Below are 20,800 nucleotides of genomic sequence, written 5' to 3'. Positions count from 1 at the left end.
TCTCTGAAGGTCTTTCTTCTGTATTCCACAAGCTCAAACTTTCATTTCTCCTGGGAAAGTGTTTTCTAAGTCCATCATTTCCTCTAAGTCATTTCCTGGGATCCAGCAAAGCTGAAGTAGACAGGTCAGCAATGAATGTAGTGCTCTTGAAGTTCCCTTACCTAAGCTGAGTTTGATGAGACTGTCATTGGTATTGGGTACCCAAAACCCAACCCATCAGAGAGAGCATGCTGGGAAAACCATAGAAATGAATTGTTAGAGCAGCAGATGGAATCAAATATTGATGATGTACCTTTGTGTTTCCAGGTGTGGATTTGGTCAAAAGCCAAATTTATCAATAGGAAATTCCTAATGGAGGAACTTTACCAGCGTTTTCTTGATGGAGAAGACAGCCAGGTAGCCCAGGAAGATGACCCTTTCTGGGACCCTGTCGAAGTTGTTCACCTGGGCTCCGCTCACATCTGGCTCCAATCTCTTGCCTACTGCATGAAGTTCGAGGAACAAGTGGAATTTCTGAACTGTGACGGGCTGGAAGAGGCAGTGTTGCACATCCACATAAAGCCCTGCTCCCCGACAGGACAGTGGGTATCTCCGCCACCCCCTTGTCTAGTTCTGGGTCACACAGAAAACTCACAGCAAGCCTGAGTTCTCCTGGAAGGGGAGAACTTGGTACCCTGAAGAGGTCACTCCTGAGACAAACAAATGAGCTCGTTCATTCATAATCTGGCCTCATCATATCTGATTTTGCCAAGGCAGCCAAATCAGCTGACCTGGACTATTTAAAACCCCACATCCAGCAGTCTTTGAGCAGCTCACACTGCCCTAAAGGACCAAATGAATGAGAATACCCTGCAGAGGCAGGACTGTAGTAGAAGGAAACACGGACACCAGCCCAGTGATCTGGGTCTGTAGAGAAGCCAAGGGTGCCACAGAACCTTCCACCCTCCCCGCCCTTCCTGGCGCCTGTGAGGTCTGGGAGCCACCACACACATTTCTTCTTTCCAGCATTAGTCCTCAGCCCTGCTGACCAGGCCCAAGTGCCAGAAGCAGGAAACTGATTTTGTAGCTCACCCTGCCTCCCTGGACAGGCTCTGTTAATTTCTTTGTTCCTTTTCTCAAGGAAGGAACTGTGGTATCTTTGTTTCCTTATGTGGCCCCATTCTGAGCTGTTATCTGATCTTTGTGCTAACTCCACTGTATAACCTTTACTGTCCCCTCGGGTTGTCTCTGGGGCTTCCCTGGCTCAGATAGTAAAGAATCCACCTGCAATGCAGCAGACATGGGTTCGATCCCTGAGTCAAGAAGACCCCCTGGAGAAGGGAATGGCAACCCACTCCAGTATTCTTGCCTGGAGAATTCCATGGACAGAGGAGCCTGGCGGGCTACAGTCCACGGGGTCACATAGAGTCGGACACAACTGAGAGGTTTACACACACACAGAGGTTGTCTCCCTGTTTCCTCTCTTTGGGCCAAAGGCAGTTGAGAGAGTTTTTACAAAGCTAACACCTCTTAGCAATTCTAAGTAAAGAGGCCAGCAGGAGGTCTGGTCTGGGTGCCAGTGTCCTCAGAGGCTAGCCGATGCAAGCTTTTTGTCTTTCTGAAGAAGAGAGTCAACAAGTGAGCAACAAAACTGCCAAGTCTTGTGACTAAAAGACTAAGATGACCAGTGCCTCGCTGTCTGTATTGGAACTCTAAGTAACTTCCTGGGCATTTTGCTACCCCAGGCTCCTAGGCTGCCCGATGGTTGTATTTCTCACTCTGAATTAGTAAAGTGGCATTATAGTTTACAGGTTTCAATCTCTGTGAGCTCACTTGATGTGAGAGAAGTACCCTGCTGGAAAGCTGTCCAAACTGGTTTCTGGGCCTGTGGGCCTGGAGTTGACTCTGGACTGTGAAGGGTTCACAAGGAGAATGACACCTGAAGAGGCTGCCTGTGGCCAGCCAGCTGGCTTTCTCTAGGTGGCAGGCCCTCTGCCCACTGGGGAACCTACCTAAATCTTCAATGGCAGTTTGGCATCCACACGTGGGTGCGTTTATTGCAAGAAGCTGTTATATTCCTGTCTCCTCTTTGAGAAAGTCCGTATCTTGAAGTACAAGAGCACAGGGGCTCTTGTGATATGTCTCTTGAATGAATGAATTCTACAGCTGGTAATATTACCCATCCTTCCTTCAGAGAATTTAGCTGTCTCTTAGGGCTTCCCTGGTGGCTCAGATTGCAAAGAATCCACCTGCAATGCTGCAGGAGACCCAGCTTCGATTCCTGGGTCAGGATCCCTGGAGAAGGGAATGGCAACCCACTCCAGTATTCTTGCCTGGAGAATTCCATGGACAGAGGAGCCTGCCCGGCTGCAGTCCATGGGGTCACAAAGAGTCCACCACGACTGAGTGGCTGGCACACACAAGGCGTCTATGTAATCTTCACCAACATCAGTCTCTCTTGCTTGGGCCCAGGTTAACCTGTGATCAATGTTTACCTCTTCTGTTTACAGAGCACGTGGTGAGGAAGATGTGGTTACTGACCCAGTGGACCTGCTGGGCAAGAGGATGGATTTCCAGATTCGCCTTGTGCAGTGCCTTGGCACCAAGTGGCTAAAGGAGGATGCGGAGAGGGGTGTTCAGATGGGGTACCAGCCTGCCCCGCCAAGCTGCTGAATGTGAACCACCCGGCCTGTGTGCCCTGGTGGGAGGGAGTCTTTCCTCAAGTTTTAGGAATGAGTTGATCATGACATTTGCTTAAGTTTTTCTGCTTGTTCAACTCCCAAATGACTATTTCCTCCTTCTGCTTAACAGAGGGAGAAGTTCCATGTCCCTCCGGGTCACTGTGTACAGGTCAACATGTGCTGACTCTTCTAAGGGACTGAAGCCAAGAGCCAGGAATTTTAATTATCAGAAAGAGCGTCTAGTGAACCTGTGTTATCAAAGTAGGATGACTGGGTTTATTTTCTTTTTTTAGTTGGAAACAAAAGGACTGTGTGTGATGATATGATAGAGGCACCAGATGTGCTTAAACTAATTGGGTTAAAAGGATACTAAAAGATGAAGCAATAAAGAAGGGAGATTTTGAAGGACAAAAAACAAACCACAAAACAAACTACAGTGGAAAATTAATAACTTTAGATTAAGTAGAAAGTATCAAAATCCTTTTCTTTTTTTGTTAGACTTTTAATAATTATTATCTATGTAATGATGATATCTATGTTGAATAGCTGAGATGTTGGAGGTGGCAATCAGGAGAATCAACTGTAGGTCATCTTTTATCAACTAAATGGCAACCCACTCCAGTGTTTTTGCCTACAAAAGTCCATGGACAGCAGAGCCTGGCAGGCTACAATCCATGGGGTTGCAGAATTGGTCACAACTGAGCATGCACCCCTTTATCAACTAAACAAAGCAGGCTACAATTCTTTGGCTTATCTGATACTTTCCTTTAGAAATGTATCCCTTATAGTTTTGAGTTATGTTTTCTGTTCTTTTCTCAGGTACAGAATTTATGATCTTCCAAACACTTTATATACCAAGCCTGTATGGAAAATTGTGAATCCCCAAATTGATGAGACTGTCCAGTTTACAACCTTAAATGCATCTCAGGAGTTTCTGAATTATTTACAGACAAACGCTCTCATTGTTGATTTATGGGGTCTTCAAGGTACCATGTTTACCTCCCCTTTTGCATGGTGCATTCCTCCGTCAGATATCATGTTGTATATCTTAGGGCTGCAGAGGGAGGTTGTCAGGGTCTTGACAGCAGTGGCCAAGAGCTGTCTTCTCCTCAACCTCTGGGTTTCAGTCCACAGTTGATTACATGGTTTAAACCTCCTCACACAACACTGTGAGTGGAGGATGAGACATTTCTTTCCTTGATGGTATCTACCTCACACTACAGAAGGCTGTGCTGAACTGAGCTGCTCTCGGCTGGACCTCATGGTCACAGGTGAAGGCCACATCCTGGTGGACACGAAGAAAATTTCCACAGCGATGGATACAGGTCAGGTGTGTTTATTTAAGTCACATTAAAAATAGATGTCACAGATGACTAAAAAAAAAATCTCAGATAATAGTTGCTTGGGGATCATCAATGTTCCCTCCCGTTAAAAAGCCTCTTTCTTGATTTACTCCTGTGTATCTTGAGGGTCTTAAATCTTGGTTATCGCCCACCCCTCACTGCACCCCATCCAGTTTTCATAACATAGGAACAACGGCCAGTCTCAAAGGATATGCAAATAATGCACACAAGACTAACCCAACTTGTTTCTGTAGAGTACGTCAAACCAGATACCAGAGCTTTATCTGAAGCTACTCAAGTTAGAACAGGAGACGGAACTGCTCAGAAACATAAACAGAGTCCTCAGAGAGGAAAATGTGCTTCTTAAAGAATCTATTGAGAGAACCAGTTCTAGTCAACAAGGTGAGAGGCCGCTCAAATCTTGGTGTTTAGACTTTCTCTAAACGCCTACACTTGTGATGTGTATTTTCTTTCTAAGAAATGAGCTTTTAAATGAGTTAATATCTTGTTTCAGTTTTTAAAAAAAAGCAGAATATTTTTTCCTTGTAAGATTTCTTTGTATGGGTCCCAATTGGTACCTGATAAATGATGATGTAGTACAATGCCACCAAGATAATTAAATATATAAATATGTGGATAAATAGTTGTTGGTCAGTCACTTAGTCATGTCCGACTCTTTGAGACCCAAGGGACTGCAGCATGCCAGGCTTCCCTGTCCTTCACAACTCCCAGAGTTTGCTCAAATTCATGTCCATTGAGTTGGTGATGCCATCCAACCATCTCATCTTCTGCCACCCACTTCTCCTTCTGCCCTCAGTCTTTCCCAGGATCAGAGTCTTTTCCAATGAGTCAGCTCTTCACATCAAGTGGACAAAGTACTGGGGCTTCAGCTTCAGCATTAGCCCTCCCAATGAATATTCAGGGTTTATTTCCTTTAGGATTGACTGGTTTGAGATGAACAAATAAACGTTCTCTTATCTTCCACCTTCAGCGCATCAGCCTTCCAGTACCCGAAAGATCACTTGGATGACAGCACAAGGGCCACTAGCCAGAGACATTAATCAAATATGCACCACCCAGCAAGTCAGCTACGACAGAGAATTTGCCAGAGCTCTTAAGGTGTTCTACCAAAGCATAAATGTGGCCAGAGGGCAGTTTCTCAAACTGAGACATTATAAACCTCCTGTGAGTATCCGGCATCCTGGGAGCCAAAGGATTATCTTTCCATTAAATGTCACTCTTGGATAGAAAGGCATTTCCTGAGGGTGGGGTGGATGTGTGTTTAAGAAAAAGAGCAGGTCAGGCCGGGAACACTGTGAGTCTGCTGCTTTCTGGCTTCTACCCATCTCTGCTCCCATTTTTCACTTTAGTGTACATCTGGTTGGTTCAAGGAGGCTGTGGCCCCTGCAGGATTGAGATTCCTGCACTTTATGACATATAGAATATCCCAGAAGTGCACGTTTGCTTTATTGTTACAAAACCAAAGAAATATAATTCATCACACTACGATATTATAGGAGAAAAATCATGGTTACTTCAATAGATACCGAAAAAGCATGTGATAAAATTCAGCATCCTCCCACGATAAAAACTCTTAGCAAACTAGGAACAAAACGGACATTTCTTTTTTTTTTTTTTTTATGGACATTTCTTAATCTGATAAAGGCAGTCTTAAACAGACAGGAAGCATAATCTTAATGGTAAATCATAGATGTCAGCTATCTTCACTTTTTTTTGACATTGTACTTTAGGTTCTAGCCAGTGTAGCAAGGGCAGAAACAAAAGGTATAAAGATTGGAAAGGGGGATAAAAAGTAATAGTCATAATAGCAAACATTTATATAACATTTGGGGGCTTCCCAGGCGGCACTAGTGGTAGAGAACCTGCCTACCAATGCAGGTTAGATGTAAGAGACATGGGTTCGATCCTGGGGCAGGAAGATACCCTGGACAAGGGAATGGCTACCCACTCTAGTATCTTGCCTGGGAAATCCCATGGACAGAGGAAACTTGTGGAATATAGTCCAGGAGGTTGCAGAGTTGGACACCACTTGGCAACTAAAAACAACAACATAATACGTACTAAGTGTTTTTATACTTATTGAGTTCTCACAACAACCAGATGGGTGTGTATATGTTAGTCGCTCAGTTATGTCCAACTCTTTGTGACCCCATGGACTGTAGCCTACCAGGCTCCTCTGTCCATGAAATTCTCCAGGCAAGAATACTGGAGTGGGTTGCCAATCCCTTCTCCAGGGGACCTTCCCGACACAGGGATTGAACCCGGGTCTCCTGCATTGGCAGGCAGATTCTTTAGCACTGAGCCACCAGGGAAGCCCATAAATCAGAATAAAAACTTTAAAAATTGTTGCCATTTATCTAATAAAAGTCAAAGATGCACCTCCCCTCAGTTCAGTTTAGTTCAGTTCAATCGCTCAGTCGTGTCCGACTCTTTGCGACCCCAAAAATCACAGCACGCCAGGCCTCCCTGTCCATCACCAACTCCCGGAGTTCACTCAGACTCGTGTCTATCGAGTCAGTGATGCCATCCGGCCATCTCATCCTCTGGCATCCCCTTCTCTTCCTGCCCCCAATCCCTCCCAGCATCAGAGTCTTTTCCAATGAGTCAACTCTTCGCATGAGGTGGCCAAAGTACTGGAGTTTCAGCTTCAGCATCATTCCTTCCAAAGAAATCCCAAGGCTGATCTTCTTCAGAATGGACTGGTTGGATCTCCTTGCAGTCCAAGGGACTCTCAAGAGTCTTCTCCAACACCACAGTTCAAAAGCATCAATTCTTTGGCGCTCAGCCTTCTTCAGAGTCCAACTCTCAAATCCATAAATGACCTCTGGAAAAACCATAGCCTTGACTAGACAGACCTTTATTGGCAAAGTAATGTCTCTGCTTTTGAACATGCTATCTAGGTTGGTCATAACTTTCCTTCCAAGGACTAAGCGTCTTCTAATTTCATGGCTGCAGTCACCATCTGCAGTGATTTTGGAGCCCAGAAAAATAAAGTCTGACACTGTTTCCACTGTTTCCCCATCTATTTCCCATGAAGTGATGGGACCAGATGCCATGATCTTCGTTTTCTGAATGTTGAGCTTTAAGCCAACTTTTTCACTCTCCTTTCACTTTCATCAAGAGGCTTTTGAGTTCCTCTTCACTTTCTGCCATAAGGGTGGTGTCATCTGCATATCTGAGGTTATTGATATTTCTCCCGGCAATCTTGATTCCAGCTTTTGTTTCTTCCAGTCCAGCGTTTCTCATGATGTACTCTGCATAGAAGTTAAATAAACAGGGTGACAATGTACAGCCTTGATGTACTCCTTTTCCTATTTGGAACCAGTCTGTTGTTCCATGTCCAGTTCTAACTGTTGCTTCCTGACCTGCATACAAATTTCTCAAGAGGCAGGTCAGGTGGTCTGGTATTCCCATCTCTTTCAGAATTTCCCACAGTTGATTGTGATCCACACAGTCAAAGGCTTTGGCATAGTCAATAAAGCAGAAATAGATGTTTTTCTGGAACTCTCTTACTTTTCCCATGATCCAGCGGATGTTGGCAATTTGATCTCTGGTTCCTCTGCCTTTTCTAAAACCAGCTTGAACATCTGGAAGTTCACAGTTCATGTATTGCTGAAGCCTGGCTTGGAGAATTTTGAACATTCCTTTACTAGCATGTGAGATGAGTGCAATTGTGCAGTAGTTTGAGCATTCTTTGGCATTGCCTTTCTTTGGGATTGGAATGAAAACTGACCTTTTCCAGTCCTGTGGCCACTGCTGAGTTTTCCAAATTTGCTGGCATATTGAGTGCAGCACTTTCACAGCATCATCTTTCAGGATTTGAAATAGCTCCACTGGAATTCTATCACCTCCACTAGCTTTGTTCATAGTGATGCTTTCTAAGGCCCACTCGTCTTCACATTCCAGGATGTCTAGCTCTAGGTGAGTGATCACACCATCGTGATTATCTGGGTCGTGAAGATCTTTTTTGTACAGTTCTTCTGTGTATTCTTGCCACCTCTTCTTAATATCTTCTGCTTCTGTTAGGTCCATACCATTTCTGTCCTTTATCGAGCCCATTTTTGCATGAAATGTTCCCTTGGTATCTCTTATTTTCTTGAAGAGATCTCTAGTCTTTCCCATTCTGTTGTTTTCCTCTATTTCTTTGCATTGATCGCTGAGGAAGGCTTTCTTATCTCTTCTTGCTATTCTTTGGAACTCTGCATTCAGATGCTTATATCTTTCCTTTTCTCCTTTGCTTTTCACTTCTCTTCTTTTCACAGCTATTTGTAAGGCTCCCCAGACAGCCATTTTGCTTTTTTGCATTTCTTTTCCATGGGGATGGTCTTGATCCCTGTCTCCCGTACAATGTCACGAACCTCAGTCCATAGTTAATCAGGCACTCTATCTATCAGATCTAGACCCTTAAATCTATTTCTCACTTCCACTGTATAATCATAAGAGATTTGATTTAGGTCATACCTGAATGGTCTGTTGGTTTTCCCTACTTTCTTCAATTTAAGTCTGAATTTGGCAATAAGGAGCTCATGATCTGAGCCACAGTCAGCTCCCAGTCTTGTTTTTGCTGACTGTATAGAGCTTCTCCATCTTATAAGCCTGCAATTCAACTCCTCTTCTCCACAGAGTAAACTGTGCAGAGAACTGCGCCCTCATGCCCTGAGGCAGAGGTTCTCAAAGTGTGGTCCTTCCAGTCAGCATCTGCAGCATTACCTGGAATCTTGTTAGAAATGCAAATTCCAGGGTCTCCTCCCAGACCTGCTGAGTCAGAATCTCTGGGTGTGAGGCCCAGTCAACTGGGCTTTAATGAGCCCTCTAGATTATTCTCGGAGAAGGCAATGGCACCCTACTCCAGTACTCTTGCCTGGAAAATCTCATGGACAAAGAAGCCTGGTAGGCTGCAGTCCATGGGGTCGCTAAGAGTAGGACACGACTGAGTGACTTCACTTTGACTTTTCACTTTCATGCATTGGCGAAGGAAATGGCAACCCGCTCCAGTGTTCTTACCTGGAGAATCCCAGGGATGGTGGAGCATGATGGGCTGTCGTCTATAGGGTTGCATTGAGTCAGACACGACTGAAGCAACTTAGCAGCAGCAGCAGCAGCAGCTAGATTATTCTGCCTTCAACTCAAGTTTGAACCACCTTTCTTGGTATGCTATGTATGTAATGAATTAATTTTTCTCCTACCTATCTGGAATGGTCCTTGTTATAAACCATTCCTGAGAGAACTGGGAAGATAGTCATTCAAGTCATTTTCTGTTCTGTGGTTCAGATGGTGGTCCAGGTGAATAATCCTGTAGAAACCCACGCATATATGCATAAACGGTATTTTAACTATTTTCCGTTATAGCTCCCCAAATGGAAACATCCTAATGCACATCCACAGAAGATAAGTAAATTATGGCACAAGTGGCCAGAAAACAGGCAAAATATAGGGCTGTTTAGGGCTGCATTCTAGGTGGCAAGAAAATGATGATGGACTTAGGTTAGTGGTTGCTTCTGGGGGTGGGGAAATGGGTGTGACCAGGAGGAAATCAAGAGACAGAGTGTTTTCTTGAGCAGACGTGTTTAACTTGTACCCAGAGATCAAATTGCCAACATCCGCTGGATCATGGAAAAAGTAAGAGAGTTCCAGAAAAACATCTATTTCTGCTTTATTGACTATGCCAAAGCCTTTGACTGTGTGGATCACAATCAACTGTGGGAAATTCTGAAAGAGATGGGAATACCAGACCACCTGACCTGCCTCTTGAGAAATTTGTATGCAGGTCAGGAAGCAACAGTTAGAACTGGACATGGAACAACAGACTGGTTCCAAATAGGAAAAGGAGTACATCAAGGCTGTACATTGTCACCCTGTTTATTTAACTTCTACGCAGAGTACATCATGAGAAACGCTGGACTGGAAGAAGCACAAGCTGGAATCAAGATTGCCGGGAGAAATATCAATAACCTCAGATATGCAGATGACACCACCCTTATGGCAGAAAGTGAAGAGGAACTCAAAAGCCTCTTGATGAAAGTGAAAGTGGAGAGTGAAAAAGTTGGCTTAAAGCTCAACATTCAGAAAACGAAGATCAGAGCATCCTGTCCCACCACTTCATGGGAAATAGATGGGGAAACAGTAGAAACAGTGTCAGACTTTATTTTTCTGGGCTCCAAAATCACTGCAGATGGTGACTGCAGCCATGAAATTAAAAGACGCTTGCTCCTTGGAAGGAAAGTTATGACCAACCTAGATAGCATGTTCAAAAGCAGAGACATTACTTTGCCAACAAAGGTTCGTCTAGTCAAGGCTATGGTTTTTCCTGTGGTCATGTATGGATGTGAGAGTTGGACTGTGAAGAAGGCTGAGCGCTAAAGAATTGATGCTTTTGAACTGTGGTGTTGGAGAAGACTCTTGAGAGCCCCTTGGACTGCAAGGAGATCCAACCAGTCCATTCTGAAGGAGATCAGCCCTGGGATTTCTTTGGAAGGAATGATGCTGAAGCTGAAACTCCAGTACTTTGGACACCTCATGCGATTGGAAAAGACTCTGATGCTCAGAGGGATTGGGGGCAAGAGGAGAAGGGGATGACAGAGGATGAGATGGCTGGATGGCATCACCGACTCAGTGGACGTGAGTCTCAGTGAACTCCGGGAGTTGGTGATGGACAGGGAGGCCTGGCGTGCTGCGATTCATGGGGTCACAAAGAGTCGGACACAACTGAGTGACTGATCTGATCTGATCTGATGCATACATTTGGGGCACTCTTTTGGATGTATCAGTTCAGTTCAGTTGGTCAGTCGTGTCCGACTCTTTGCGACCCCATGGACTGCAGCATGCCAGGCTTCCCTGTCCATCACCAAGTCCTGGAGCTTGCTCAAACTCATGTCCATTGAGTCAGTGATGCCATCCAATCATCTTATCCTCTGTCATCCCCTTCTCTTCCTGCCTTCAATCTTTCCCAGCATCAGGGTCTTTCCCAATGAGTCAGTTCTTCCCATCAGGTGGCCAAAGGATTGAAGCTGAAGCTTCAACATCAGTCCTGCCAATGAATGGTCAGGACTGATTTCCTTTAGGATTGATTGGTTGGATCTCCTTGCAGTCCAAGGGACTCTCAAGAGTCTTCTCCAACACCACAGTTCAAAAGCATCAAGTCTTCAGCGCTCAGCTCACAATAAAGAAAGAAAAACTACTGTGGTGAAAGACACTAAAAATAAAGTAAAAAATAAGCCACAACCTGGGAGAATCTATTTGTATTGTTGTTGTTGTTCAGTCACTCAGTTGTGTCCATCTCTTTGTGACTCCATGGACTGCAGCACACCAGGCTTCCCTGTCCTTCACAATCTCCCAGGGTTTGCTTACACTCATGTCTGCTGAGTCGGTGATGTTAGTATCCAGACTAAACAAACAACTACATATTTATTAAAATAAGAAAGACAACACGTGGCAAAACACATTGGAAAAAATGGCCAAAGTCTTTGAGCAGGCATTTCACTAACCATCAGGGAAACAGAAACTAAAAGGAGGTGCCATGACACACTACCTGCCCCCTGCCCACTGCCCATCTCTGTGAGCACCGTCACCTCCTCTACCATTGCTCACTGGCGCCCTGGCCCACAAGGGTATCTGCAGTCCCTTCTCCTATGGGGCAGGGGACCCATATCAGTCAACCCTATTGATGGGAGAATCCCCACCCACATGTCCTTTGCAAACTTCAGAATGTCTACAGTATTATGCCAGTCCCAAATATTTGGATTCTCTCACCAATTTTCCCTGTTGACAATAAGCAATGGTTAGAACTGGACGTGGAATAGACTGGTTCCAAATAGGAAAAGGAGTATGTCAAGGCTGTATATTGTCACCCTGCTTATTTAACTTATATGCAGAGTACATCATGAGAAATGCTGGGCTGGAGGAAGCACAAGTTAGAATCAAGATTGCTGGGAGAAATATCAATAACCTCAGATATGCAGATGACACCACCCTTATGGCAGAAAGTGAAGAAGAACTAAAGAGTCTCTTGATAAAAGTGAAAGAGGAGAGTGAAAAAGTTGGCTTAAAGCTCAACATTCAGAAAACTAAGATCATGGTATCTGGTCCCATCACTTCATGGCAAATAGATGGGGAAACAGTGGAAACAGTGACTGACTTTATTTTTCTGGGCTCCAAAATCACTGCAGATGGTGATTGCATCAATGAAATTAAAAGACACTTACTCCTTGGAAGGAAAGTTATGACTAATCTAGACAGCATATTAAAAAGCAGAGACATTACTTTGCCAACAAAGGTCCGTCTAGTCAAGGCTATGGTTTTTCCAGTGATCATGTATGGATGTGAGAGTTGGATTGTGAAGAAAGCTGAGCACCGAAGAATTGATGCTTTTGAACTGTGGTGTTGGAGAAGACTGCAAGGAGATCCAACCAGTCCATTCTAAAGGAGATCAGTCCTGGGTGTTCATTGGAAGGACTGATTTTTAAGCTGAAGCTCCAATACTTTGGCCACCTGATGCGAAGAGCTGACTTTCCCTGATGCTGGGAAAGATTGAGGGCAGGAAGAGAAGAGGATGACAGAGGATGAGATGGTTGGATGGCATCATTGACTCGATGGACATGGGTTTGGGTGGACTCCGGGAGTTGGTGATTGACAGGGAGGCCTGGTGTGCTGTGGTTCATGGGGTTGCAAAAAGTAGGACACAACTGAGTGACTGAACTGAATTGAAAGGGTCATTTAGGCAGGCTTCCTAAACCAGACCTGCTCCTAGGTGAATTGTTGCCTCTGGTAGCAGCTTTCAAATGCAGCTTTCCAGCTCAAAGGGAGACCTTACAGGGCACCCCCTCATATACACACACCATCCTTTTACTATAATGAAGTGAGTCTACTAAGACTGAAACTGAGCAGGACACTTCAGGCCCTTTTGAGTACACATCCCCTCGTTCTTGTTTGGAGAAAAAGACTTTCCTCTCTTAGACCTTCCCTGAGTTCCAAAGAGCAGATTCAAGCAATTACTAACTAGAGGAGTAAGGGAACACAGACACAAAGGAAAAACAAGCCCAGCAACATCTTTTCCATGATTGTCAGCTTAAAACAATGCGTTGACTTATGACCCCAAACTGTGGAGATAATGCTCTATCAAATGGCCCCAAGTGTGAGGGGAATCACATGGACTGAAACTCACCCTGGCCAGGCACCATAGTTACCATTTGTATGAGTTATTTTACGACAGGAGGTCCTGGTAAGGAACATGAAACTACTAAGCCACCCCAACTGGAAGAGTTCAGGAAAGGTCAAAAGGTGACACCACGTGTCCAACCACTCCCAGAATCCTTCTCACTGCCATTGACCTTTGCTGAGCAATGTACGCACCACCAGGAAAGACTCTGAACCAGAATGATTGGCCAAAGACAACCAGGAAACTAATCCCATCACCATAAAACCCACTGTAAGCCATGTGGCAGAGCAGTTCTCCTGGGTTCCCTTACCTTACTGCTCTCTGCCTGGGCATCCCTTCCCAATAAAATCTCTTGCTTTGTCAACACATGTGTCTCCTCTGACAATTCATTTCTGAGTATTAGACCAGAGTCTACTTTCTGGCCCTGGAAGGGGTTCCCCTTCCTGCAACACAAGCAGTCTTAAAATTAGTGACACTGGGTCAATTAAGAACTGAATTCCTGAGCCATCAGGAATTATAACAATAATAACCATCATTGCTTTTGCTCTCTCTCCAAAAGAAGTTAAGGGATCATGAGACCATGATATACTAGTTTGCTAGGACACAGATCAATCACAATGACAGACTCAAGTTACAAGATGATGCTCAGAAGTCTGCAACTGAGGTCTTATAGGGGAGCTGAAATCACATACCACCCCCACCCCCTTTACTTTTGCTTTTAAAACCCTTGCATCCTGGCCAGCCAGTAGGATGGATTTGAGATGAGTCTAGGAATCCCATCTTCAGAGTTGGCACCTCCTCAACGAATACAAGCTTCTTTGCTCCAAACCCCACTATTTCAGTTTGTTTGGCTTCACTGTGCATTGGGCATATGAATTTGGGGGCTGACAACAATATCACTTTTTTCTTTCATTTATTTTTAGGAAGATGATCAAATGCTTCGGCCATTTGTACACCAACAGTCACAAATGTTAAAGGACTTTGGGGACCTACTTGAATCCAGCTTGTGGAAACTGAAAAATGATGTTGCTCTTATAGTGAAACAGAAGAAAGAATGTTTACTGCATGCGGAATAGTGTTCAGTTCAGTCGCTCAGTCCTGTCCAACTCTGCGACCCCACAGACTGCAGCACTCCAGGCTTCCCTGTCAATCACCAACTCTTGGAGCTTGCTCAAACTCATGTCCATCGAGTCAGTGATGCCATCCAACCATCTCATCCTCTGTCGTCCCCTTCTCCTCATGCCTTCAATCTTTCCCAGAGGATACACCAACTGAAAACATCTGCACTTTGAGTTGTCAAGATTATTTAATTAACTTGGCTATCGGAGCTGAATTGTGGACTCAACCTAGTCAACCCATTTCTCACTCACTCAACCTATTACACTGCTTTCAAGCAAAATTCCTTTTTATTTGATTTAAAATCATGTAAAAATGAATTCAGGCTGAAGGTGAGGTGGAAAATATGAGCAGTCAATGGTTAGCAGTCAGCAAGAGGATCGACTGCCTGGAGCTGAATCCATGACTAATCAGTTCTGTGGTTTGGAGCAAGCCATGTTCCCTCTCTAAGTCTCTTTCCTTATCTGTTCTTCTTTAAGTTAAAGACCCTCTTTCTTCTGTACAGTTTTTCCAGCTGCTGCTGCTGCTAAGTCGCTTCAGTCTGACTCTGTGCAACCCTATAGACGGCAGCCCACCAGGCTCCCCCATCCCTGGGATTCTCCAGGCAAGAACACTGGAGTGGGTTGCCATTTCCTTCTCCAATGCATGAAAGTGAAAAGTGACAGAGTTGCTATCTAACATGAGTAAGATTCTTATCAGTTTCATGCCTCTCACTGTATTGTAGAAATTCCATAAAGGAAATGATTGTCCTCTTTACATGATGAATGTAACAGAACACTTATTTGTGTTTATGGTATGATTACAAAAGGAACAGTCTTTGCCTTATTTTTAGGCTTCAGTGGAAAATGTAGTTAAATGTAAAAGTAAATTAGAGAAAAGTTTTGCTTAGGCAGTGAAAATCAGTAGCAATTTACCAGCTACATCTTTCAAACTAACCACAGGTATAGAACCAGGGAAAATGAATGATAAACCCAGTTATTAGCAGGACACAGACTGCTTGGGAAGCACATTTCTACCATTACTCAATTACACAGACATGTCCAAACACAAATCCACTGTTCAATTGACAATCCTTTATTATTAAACTTTAGGTAAGAGTCCAAAATCAGTCAGTGTAGATGGGTGAAAAACTAGGCTAAAACAGCAAAAACTGCAGTTTCATTTGGCAAAGGCCTACACTATGCAGAGAAATTCATGGGAAAGTGAGATCCCATTTGATACCATGACAAGGAAAACAGCAGCCACTATCTCACATGACCACCAGCCTGGGTGTGTCAGCAACACAGACAGAGCCACCCATCCCATCCTCTGATCTGCCAGCTCACTTATAAAAAATGACCATGAATTCTTCAATGAAAAAGTCAGTCAAATATTAAGTTTTCTCTCAAAAGCAATAAAATCACAAAAATCAGCTAAGATTTGAAATTTGGGGTAAGCTAGTACAATTTCCTGCTTTTAATGTATACATATTTTAGATTTGACAATCTTTTCCACATATAGTCAGATAGGTTTATAGAAGCATTTCAACACACCAAATTAAAAAGCTGTTAATTCATACATTTTATGACTTCAATTAATTATTCAAATGTTTAGACTTCAGTGCTGCTAATGACACTAAATTCAATGCCATGTTCATTGAGTCTGTCAATCAACTTTGTTCTGGAGAAAGCTGCTCCGGGCGTGAAGACTCCACCCCTGTAAGACAAGATAAAAACAGTGCACAATGCCCAGCCCCAGCCCCTTCCTCTGCTAGTATGATCTGCTGGACAGCTAGCTATCAAAGCAATGCAAAACTTATAAAAACCCGATTCTTAATTTCATCATGGACTGTTTTTGGTTCCACTTCTAAAACCAGCCAAGTGAGCAAGTAGCTATTATTTAAGAGGAAACTAGTACCTAGCAAACCTGTCTCGACTGTTTCAGTGATAATGAGACTGTTTCCATTACACTGGTGTGTGTGTGTTGGAAGGGCCACATGGAGGGTTATCAACCCAAGTAACAATTGCTGTTTATAAAGTCAGCCCTAAGACTCAGGAAGATTAAATATATACATGCATGCATGCTAAGTCGCTTCAGTTGTGTCCAACTCTTTGGGACCCCATGGACTGTAGCCTGCCAGGCTCCTCTGGGATTCTCCAGGCAAGAATACTGGAGTGGGTTGCCATGCCCTTCTTCAGGGGATCGTCTCTACCTAAGGATTGAACCCATGTCTCTGTCTCCTACACTGGCAGGCGGGTTCTTTGCCACTTGGGCCACCTGGGAAGCCTCTAAATATACCCATGGACAAAATAAACTTAGGTAATCAATTATTAATAAAGCATAAACAGGACAAATAGGATGAAAAGAAGTTTTTTTTACATGTAATGGCTACCATTCAGAAAATGCTAAATATTTTCAAAGGGTATACAAATATTTGAAGAAAATATAATTAAGTTTCACTTTATATAATTTTTATGTTTATTACTTACTAGTTTCTGGTCATACCTGATTTATTTCTAAGCCTGCAAGCCTATGCTTATTTGTAAAGCTGGCCTACTTTTAGGCTAACAGCTAAATCCTCCAGTAATATAGTGTACTTTATAATTATCTAGCCAGGATGCCATGAATCAAGGCTCTCACTGGCAGCTGGGTATCATTCAGCATGGATTAAGGGCTCCTGTCAATAACATTGAACTACGGGGACATTTTTTTGAATAGCTAACTTGGGATCTGAGTTATTTTTCGAAGGAACTGAAGCCAACTTACATGGCTCTCAACTTCTTTCTCCTCTCATTTCTTTCTGCACTGTTCCTAGAAGTCAGTAAGGAACTTCCTCATGATTTTAAGTTCATCTCTCTCTTTGGATCAAAGATATTGTAAACCCAATACCTGAAAACTGAACTAAAATAAGCTAAAATATAACATAAATGGAAAAGATATCTTTAAATTTGAAGAAAACCAGACTCACGCCTTAGGAAGATCAGAGGCATCATTTAAAAGAATCATGGCTGCCTGGACCATGGCTATGGAGGTAGATACATAGCCAGCTTCTGCAGAAAACAGGTGATCAAGAAGAAGAAAGTATAAACTAGACATTCAACAGCACCGAAAAATCAAATGGTAGATTTTATATCTTAGTGTACAGAATTTCCTTAATACTCTGTTCATGAAATAACAAAAATAACAATTAACACTTATATAGTCCTTATTAAGCATTAGGAACTGTATTAAGTGCTTTAAATCTATTAAACTCATTTAATCCTCTTAACAATCATACAAGGTTAGTACTATTTTATATCCATTTTACAGATGAGGAAACTGAGGCATAGAGAGGTTAAGCGCCTCATTCACATTCACAGAGTTAGACAGTGGTTGAACCAGAATCACATGAGGGCAGCTAGCTCAAACCAACACTCTTACCAATGATCCTAGATTTATTCATACACTGTGCAATCTTTGCGACCCCTTAGACTGCAGCCCATTCAGCTCCTTTGTCCATGGGATTCTCCAGGCAAGAATACTGGAGTGGGTTGCCATTTCCTCCTCCAGGGGATCTTCCTAACCCAGGGATCAAACCCTGGTCTCCTGCATTGTGGGCAGATTCTTTACCATCTGAGCCACCAGGGAAGCCCAACTCACACTAAACTGACCTTTATCAATCAAATTCACTTTAAAAAAACAGACTCAGTTTCTTAAAGGACAACTGAGTAACTCTCAAAGAAGTCTAACTTTAAGAAGTAACTTTAAAAGAAGTCTATAAACCAGTATAACATTGGTGTTTATATTCATGTCAAATAAGAACATAGCTTATCCTAAAAACCCAAGTAGAAATTTGAAAAAAAATGCAAGATGCAAAGATATCTTTGCTATTTGGCTTGATTAAAAACTGTACAACAGATGCCCGTGATCTATTAGGAAGGATGGTAATGAAATGTAACTCACAGTGGGGCTGTCTCTGTATAGTTCTCTACAATTTGTACTCCTAGTTACTGAATGTTTTGGGGTGACAGTTTTTTAACAACCTATCAAAATTTTTACCCTCCCTGGAAAAACACACATGTGCACATATTTTACAAGCAATGTCAGGGTGATCCCAGACTCCAAAGAAAGCTTGGACCACAGCCTTGATTATAATTATACTACTGTTATAAGTAAAAGGCTTTAATGTGACCCTTGAGTATGAGAGTAGAACAGATAAATATCAATCAGCCCCTTGTCTTCTTATATTAAAAATTCCATTCAGAATTACTGAATCATACTGAAAGAAAACAAAAAAATCAGAGAGAGGTATACAACAATAAAACTGAATGATACCAGTAATTCCAATCCTTCTTTTGACAGAATTATTTATCATTATTAACTTAAATAACTGTGTAAATTGATTTCTAAAACAAATTTTAAAAAGAAATTATGACTAGTACACCACTTTACAGCTTAAGACAATGTAAAACTCCCAAACGTTCTTCAGTCACATGTGAAATACCTGGTCCTTTCACCTGAGTACAAATTCTGATGTTTGGTTTGTTCTTAACAGGGGAGACGCCTTGGCTGAACCCTTGACCAAAAAATGTCATCGTAAATGAGGAAGCGTCAATCTGAGGAACAGAAAGCAAAGAGTTTATTAAATAAATATGTCATTTCCTCCTTGAACACAATAAAACATTCTATCAACATTATACTTCATATAAGACATTTTTAATAGATACCACAATCAATATTCTATTAGATAGAATATCCTGTCATCCTTAACTAAGCATGGAACAAAAAATAATTCTTTGAAGAACTGTAAGTTTTGCTGACTGGTGTAATGTTCTGGGGACAGAGGTAGTGAGGAATATAGCTGAGTCTTAGTGAAGAATAAAGATGAATCTTAGGCTGTGGCTGAAAGAACAGCATTACTAAAACAGGCAGTTTCAGAGGAATAGCTGGAGGTAGTTTTTATTTTAGGACAGAATATGTTACTCTGGCTTTAGATATGTTTGAGGTGAGAAGACAAAAATAGTCAGCAAGTAATGGTAATATTGGCCTAGGATATAGACACAAAACTGCTCCATTTAGAAGTATAAAAATTTGATTCAAAATTAAATTATAGAAGATTTATCCAAGCATCTGTCATAATCACTAAACTTAGAAATAAAGTAACAAAGCCATGGTGAACAAATTTTTATTAAGTATAAACCAACTGTCAGACATTATGTTAGGCCCTGCGACATAAAGTATTTATAAAATAAAATATGTGGCATTTCTAGAGCTTAGTTTAGGGGAAGGGGGAAGATTGTGTGTGTGTGTGTGTGTGTGTACACACACATGAGATCTAGTAACAATATGAAACATGAATTAGAAGTACAGGGTTAGTCTAGTGGAGAGCATTATTAAATTTACTGAGCAGGAGGCCAGGGTCTTGAATTGTCTGTGTCCTCACAGCACACATACATATCTAATAGAGAAGTTTATTACAAAGAAAAGTAAAGTAGGTACCAGAAAAGAGAAATCATTATTTAAAGGCAAAACCAGACAAGGTGGCTACAAGAAATGAAAATTACAGCCCATATCTCGGATAAATATAAGTGCAAAATGAAAGCAAAAGTCAGTCAGTTGTATCCAACTCTTTGCGACCCCATGGACTGTAGCCTGCCAGGCTCCTCTGTTCATGGAATTCTCCAGGCCAGAATACTGAAGTGGGTAGCTGTTCCCTTCTCCAGGGGATCTTCCCAACCCAGGAACTGAACCCAGGTCTCCTGCATTGAAGGGGGATTCTTTACCAACTGAGACACCAGCGAAGCCTCAGCTTCCTATGCAAAGTCCTCAGCAAAATATTAGCAAACTGAATTCAACAATACATTGAATGGACCATAAGCTATAATTAAGATCTGGCTGTCACGCTAGTGGTAAAGAACCCGCCTAACAATACAGGAGGCATAAAAGACATGGCTTCGATCCCTGGGTCAGGAAGATCCCCTGGAGGAGGGCATTGCAACCCATTCCAGTATTCTTGCCTGGAGAATCCCATGGAGAGAGGAGCCTGTCCATAGGGTCACAAAGAGTTGGACACAACAGAAGTGACTTTGCACAGCACAGCACAGCATATACTCTACTTAAGTGGGATTTAGTTTAGGGATGCAAACATGTTCAACATCCACAAATAAGTCAATGTGATATTCCACATTAACAAAATAAAGGATAAAAATCATATAATCATCTTAAACACAGGAAAAGCACTTGACAAAATTCAACATCCATTTATAATAAAAAGTCTCAACAAAGTGTGTATATAGAGGGGACATATTTCAACATAATAAAAGGCCACATATGACAAACCCATAGCCAACAGCATACTCAATGGTGAAAAGTTGAGAGCTTTTCTGAAAGCTTTTCTTCTAAGATCAGAAACAAGACAAGAGTACCCACTCTTGCCACTTCTATTTAACATAGTATCTGGCAGTCCTAGTCACAACCATCAGACAAGAAACAGAGTACAAGGAATCTAAATTGGAAAGTAAGAAGTAAAATTGTCACTGTATGCAGAG

General features: G+C 42.5%; 2 protein-coding genes across 3 annotated transcripts in view; one reads left to right on the top strand and one right to left on the bottom strand.

Moving 5' to 3' along the window:
* Positions 1–14,459, top strand: part of LOC147356802 (kinesin-like protein KIF28P) — a 78,612-nt gene extending 64,153 nt beyond the window's left edge. Inside the window, exons 17-23 of the mRNA XM_086342931.1 lie at positions 307–581; positions 2,490–2,624; positions 3,480–3,646; positions 3,884–3,992; positions 4,260–4,405; positions 4,995–5,188; positions 14,102–14,459. Of these exons, the coding sequence (XP_086199057.1) occupies positions 307–581; positions 2,490–2,624; positions 3,480–3,646; positions 3,884–3,992; positions 4,260–4,405; positions 4,995–5,188; positions 14,102–14,254 (1,179 nt within the window). The 3' untranslated portion in view covers positions 14,255–14,459. The remainder of the gene's footprint in view (positions 1–306; positions 582–2,489; positions 2,625–3,479; positions 3,647–3,883; positions 3,993–4,259; positions 4,406–4,994; positions 5,189–14,101) is intronic.
* An 888-nt stretch (positions 14,460–15,347) lies between these two features.
* Positions 15,348–20,800, bottom strand: part of SCCPDH (saccharopine dehydrogenase (putative)) — a 30,030-nt gene continuing 24,577 nt past the window's right edge. The window contains exons 10-12 of one of the 2 annotated variants that reach the window (XR_015143532.1): positions 18,770–18,868; positions 17,242–17,323; positions 15,348–15,989 (exon numbers count right to left, since the gene is read on the bottom strand). Coding sequence is in view for 1 of the 2 variants with exons in the window: in XM_086345007.1 (XP_086201133.1) it covers positions 15,884–15,989; positions 17,242–17,323; positions 18,757–18,868 (300 nt within the window). In the remaining variant the exon portion in view is untranslated. Of the gene's footprint in view, positions 15,990–17,241; positions 17,324–18,756; positions 18,869–20,800 lie in introns of both variants that reach the window. The other variant, XM_086345007.1, reaches the window with a different exon arrangement.

The sequence above is a fragment of the Bos grunniens genome, chromosome 16 (genome assembly GCF_055505025.1).
Source record: "Bos grunniens cultivar Pamir isolate PY7600 chromosome 16, Bosgru_T2T1.0, whole genome shotgun sequence".
In the NCBI taxonomy this organism is placed as follows: Eukaryota; Metazoa; Chordata; class Mammalia; order Artiodactyla; family Bovidae; genus Bos; species Bos grunniens.
This window is presented reverse-complemented; position numbering and strand designations above follow the sequence as displayed.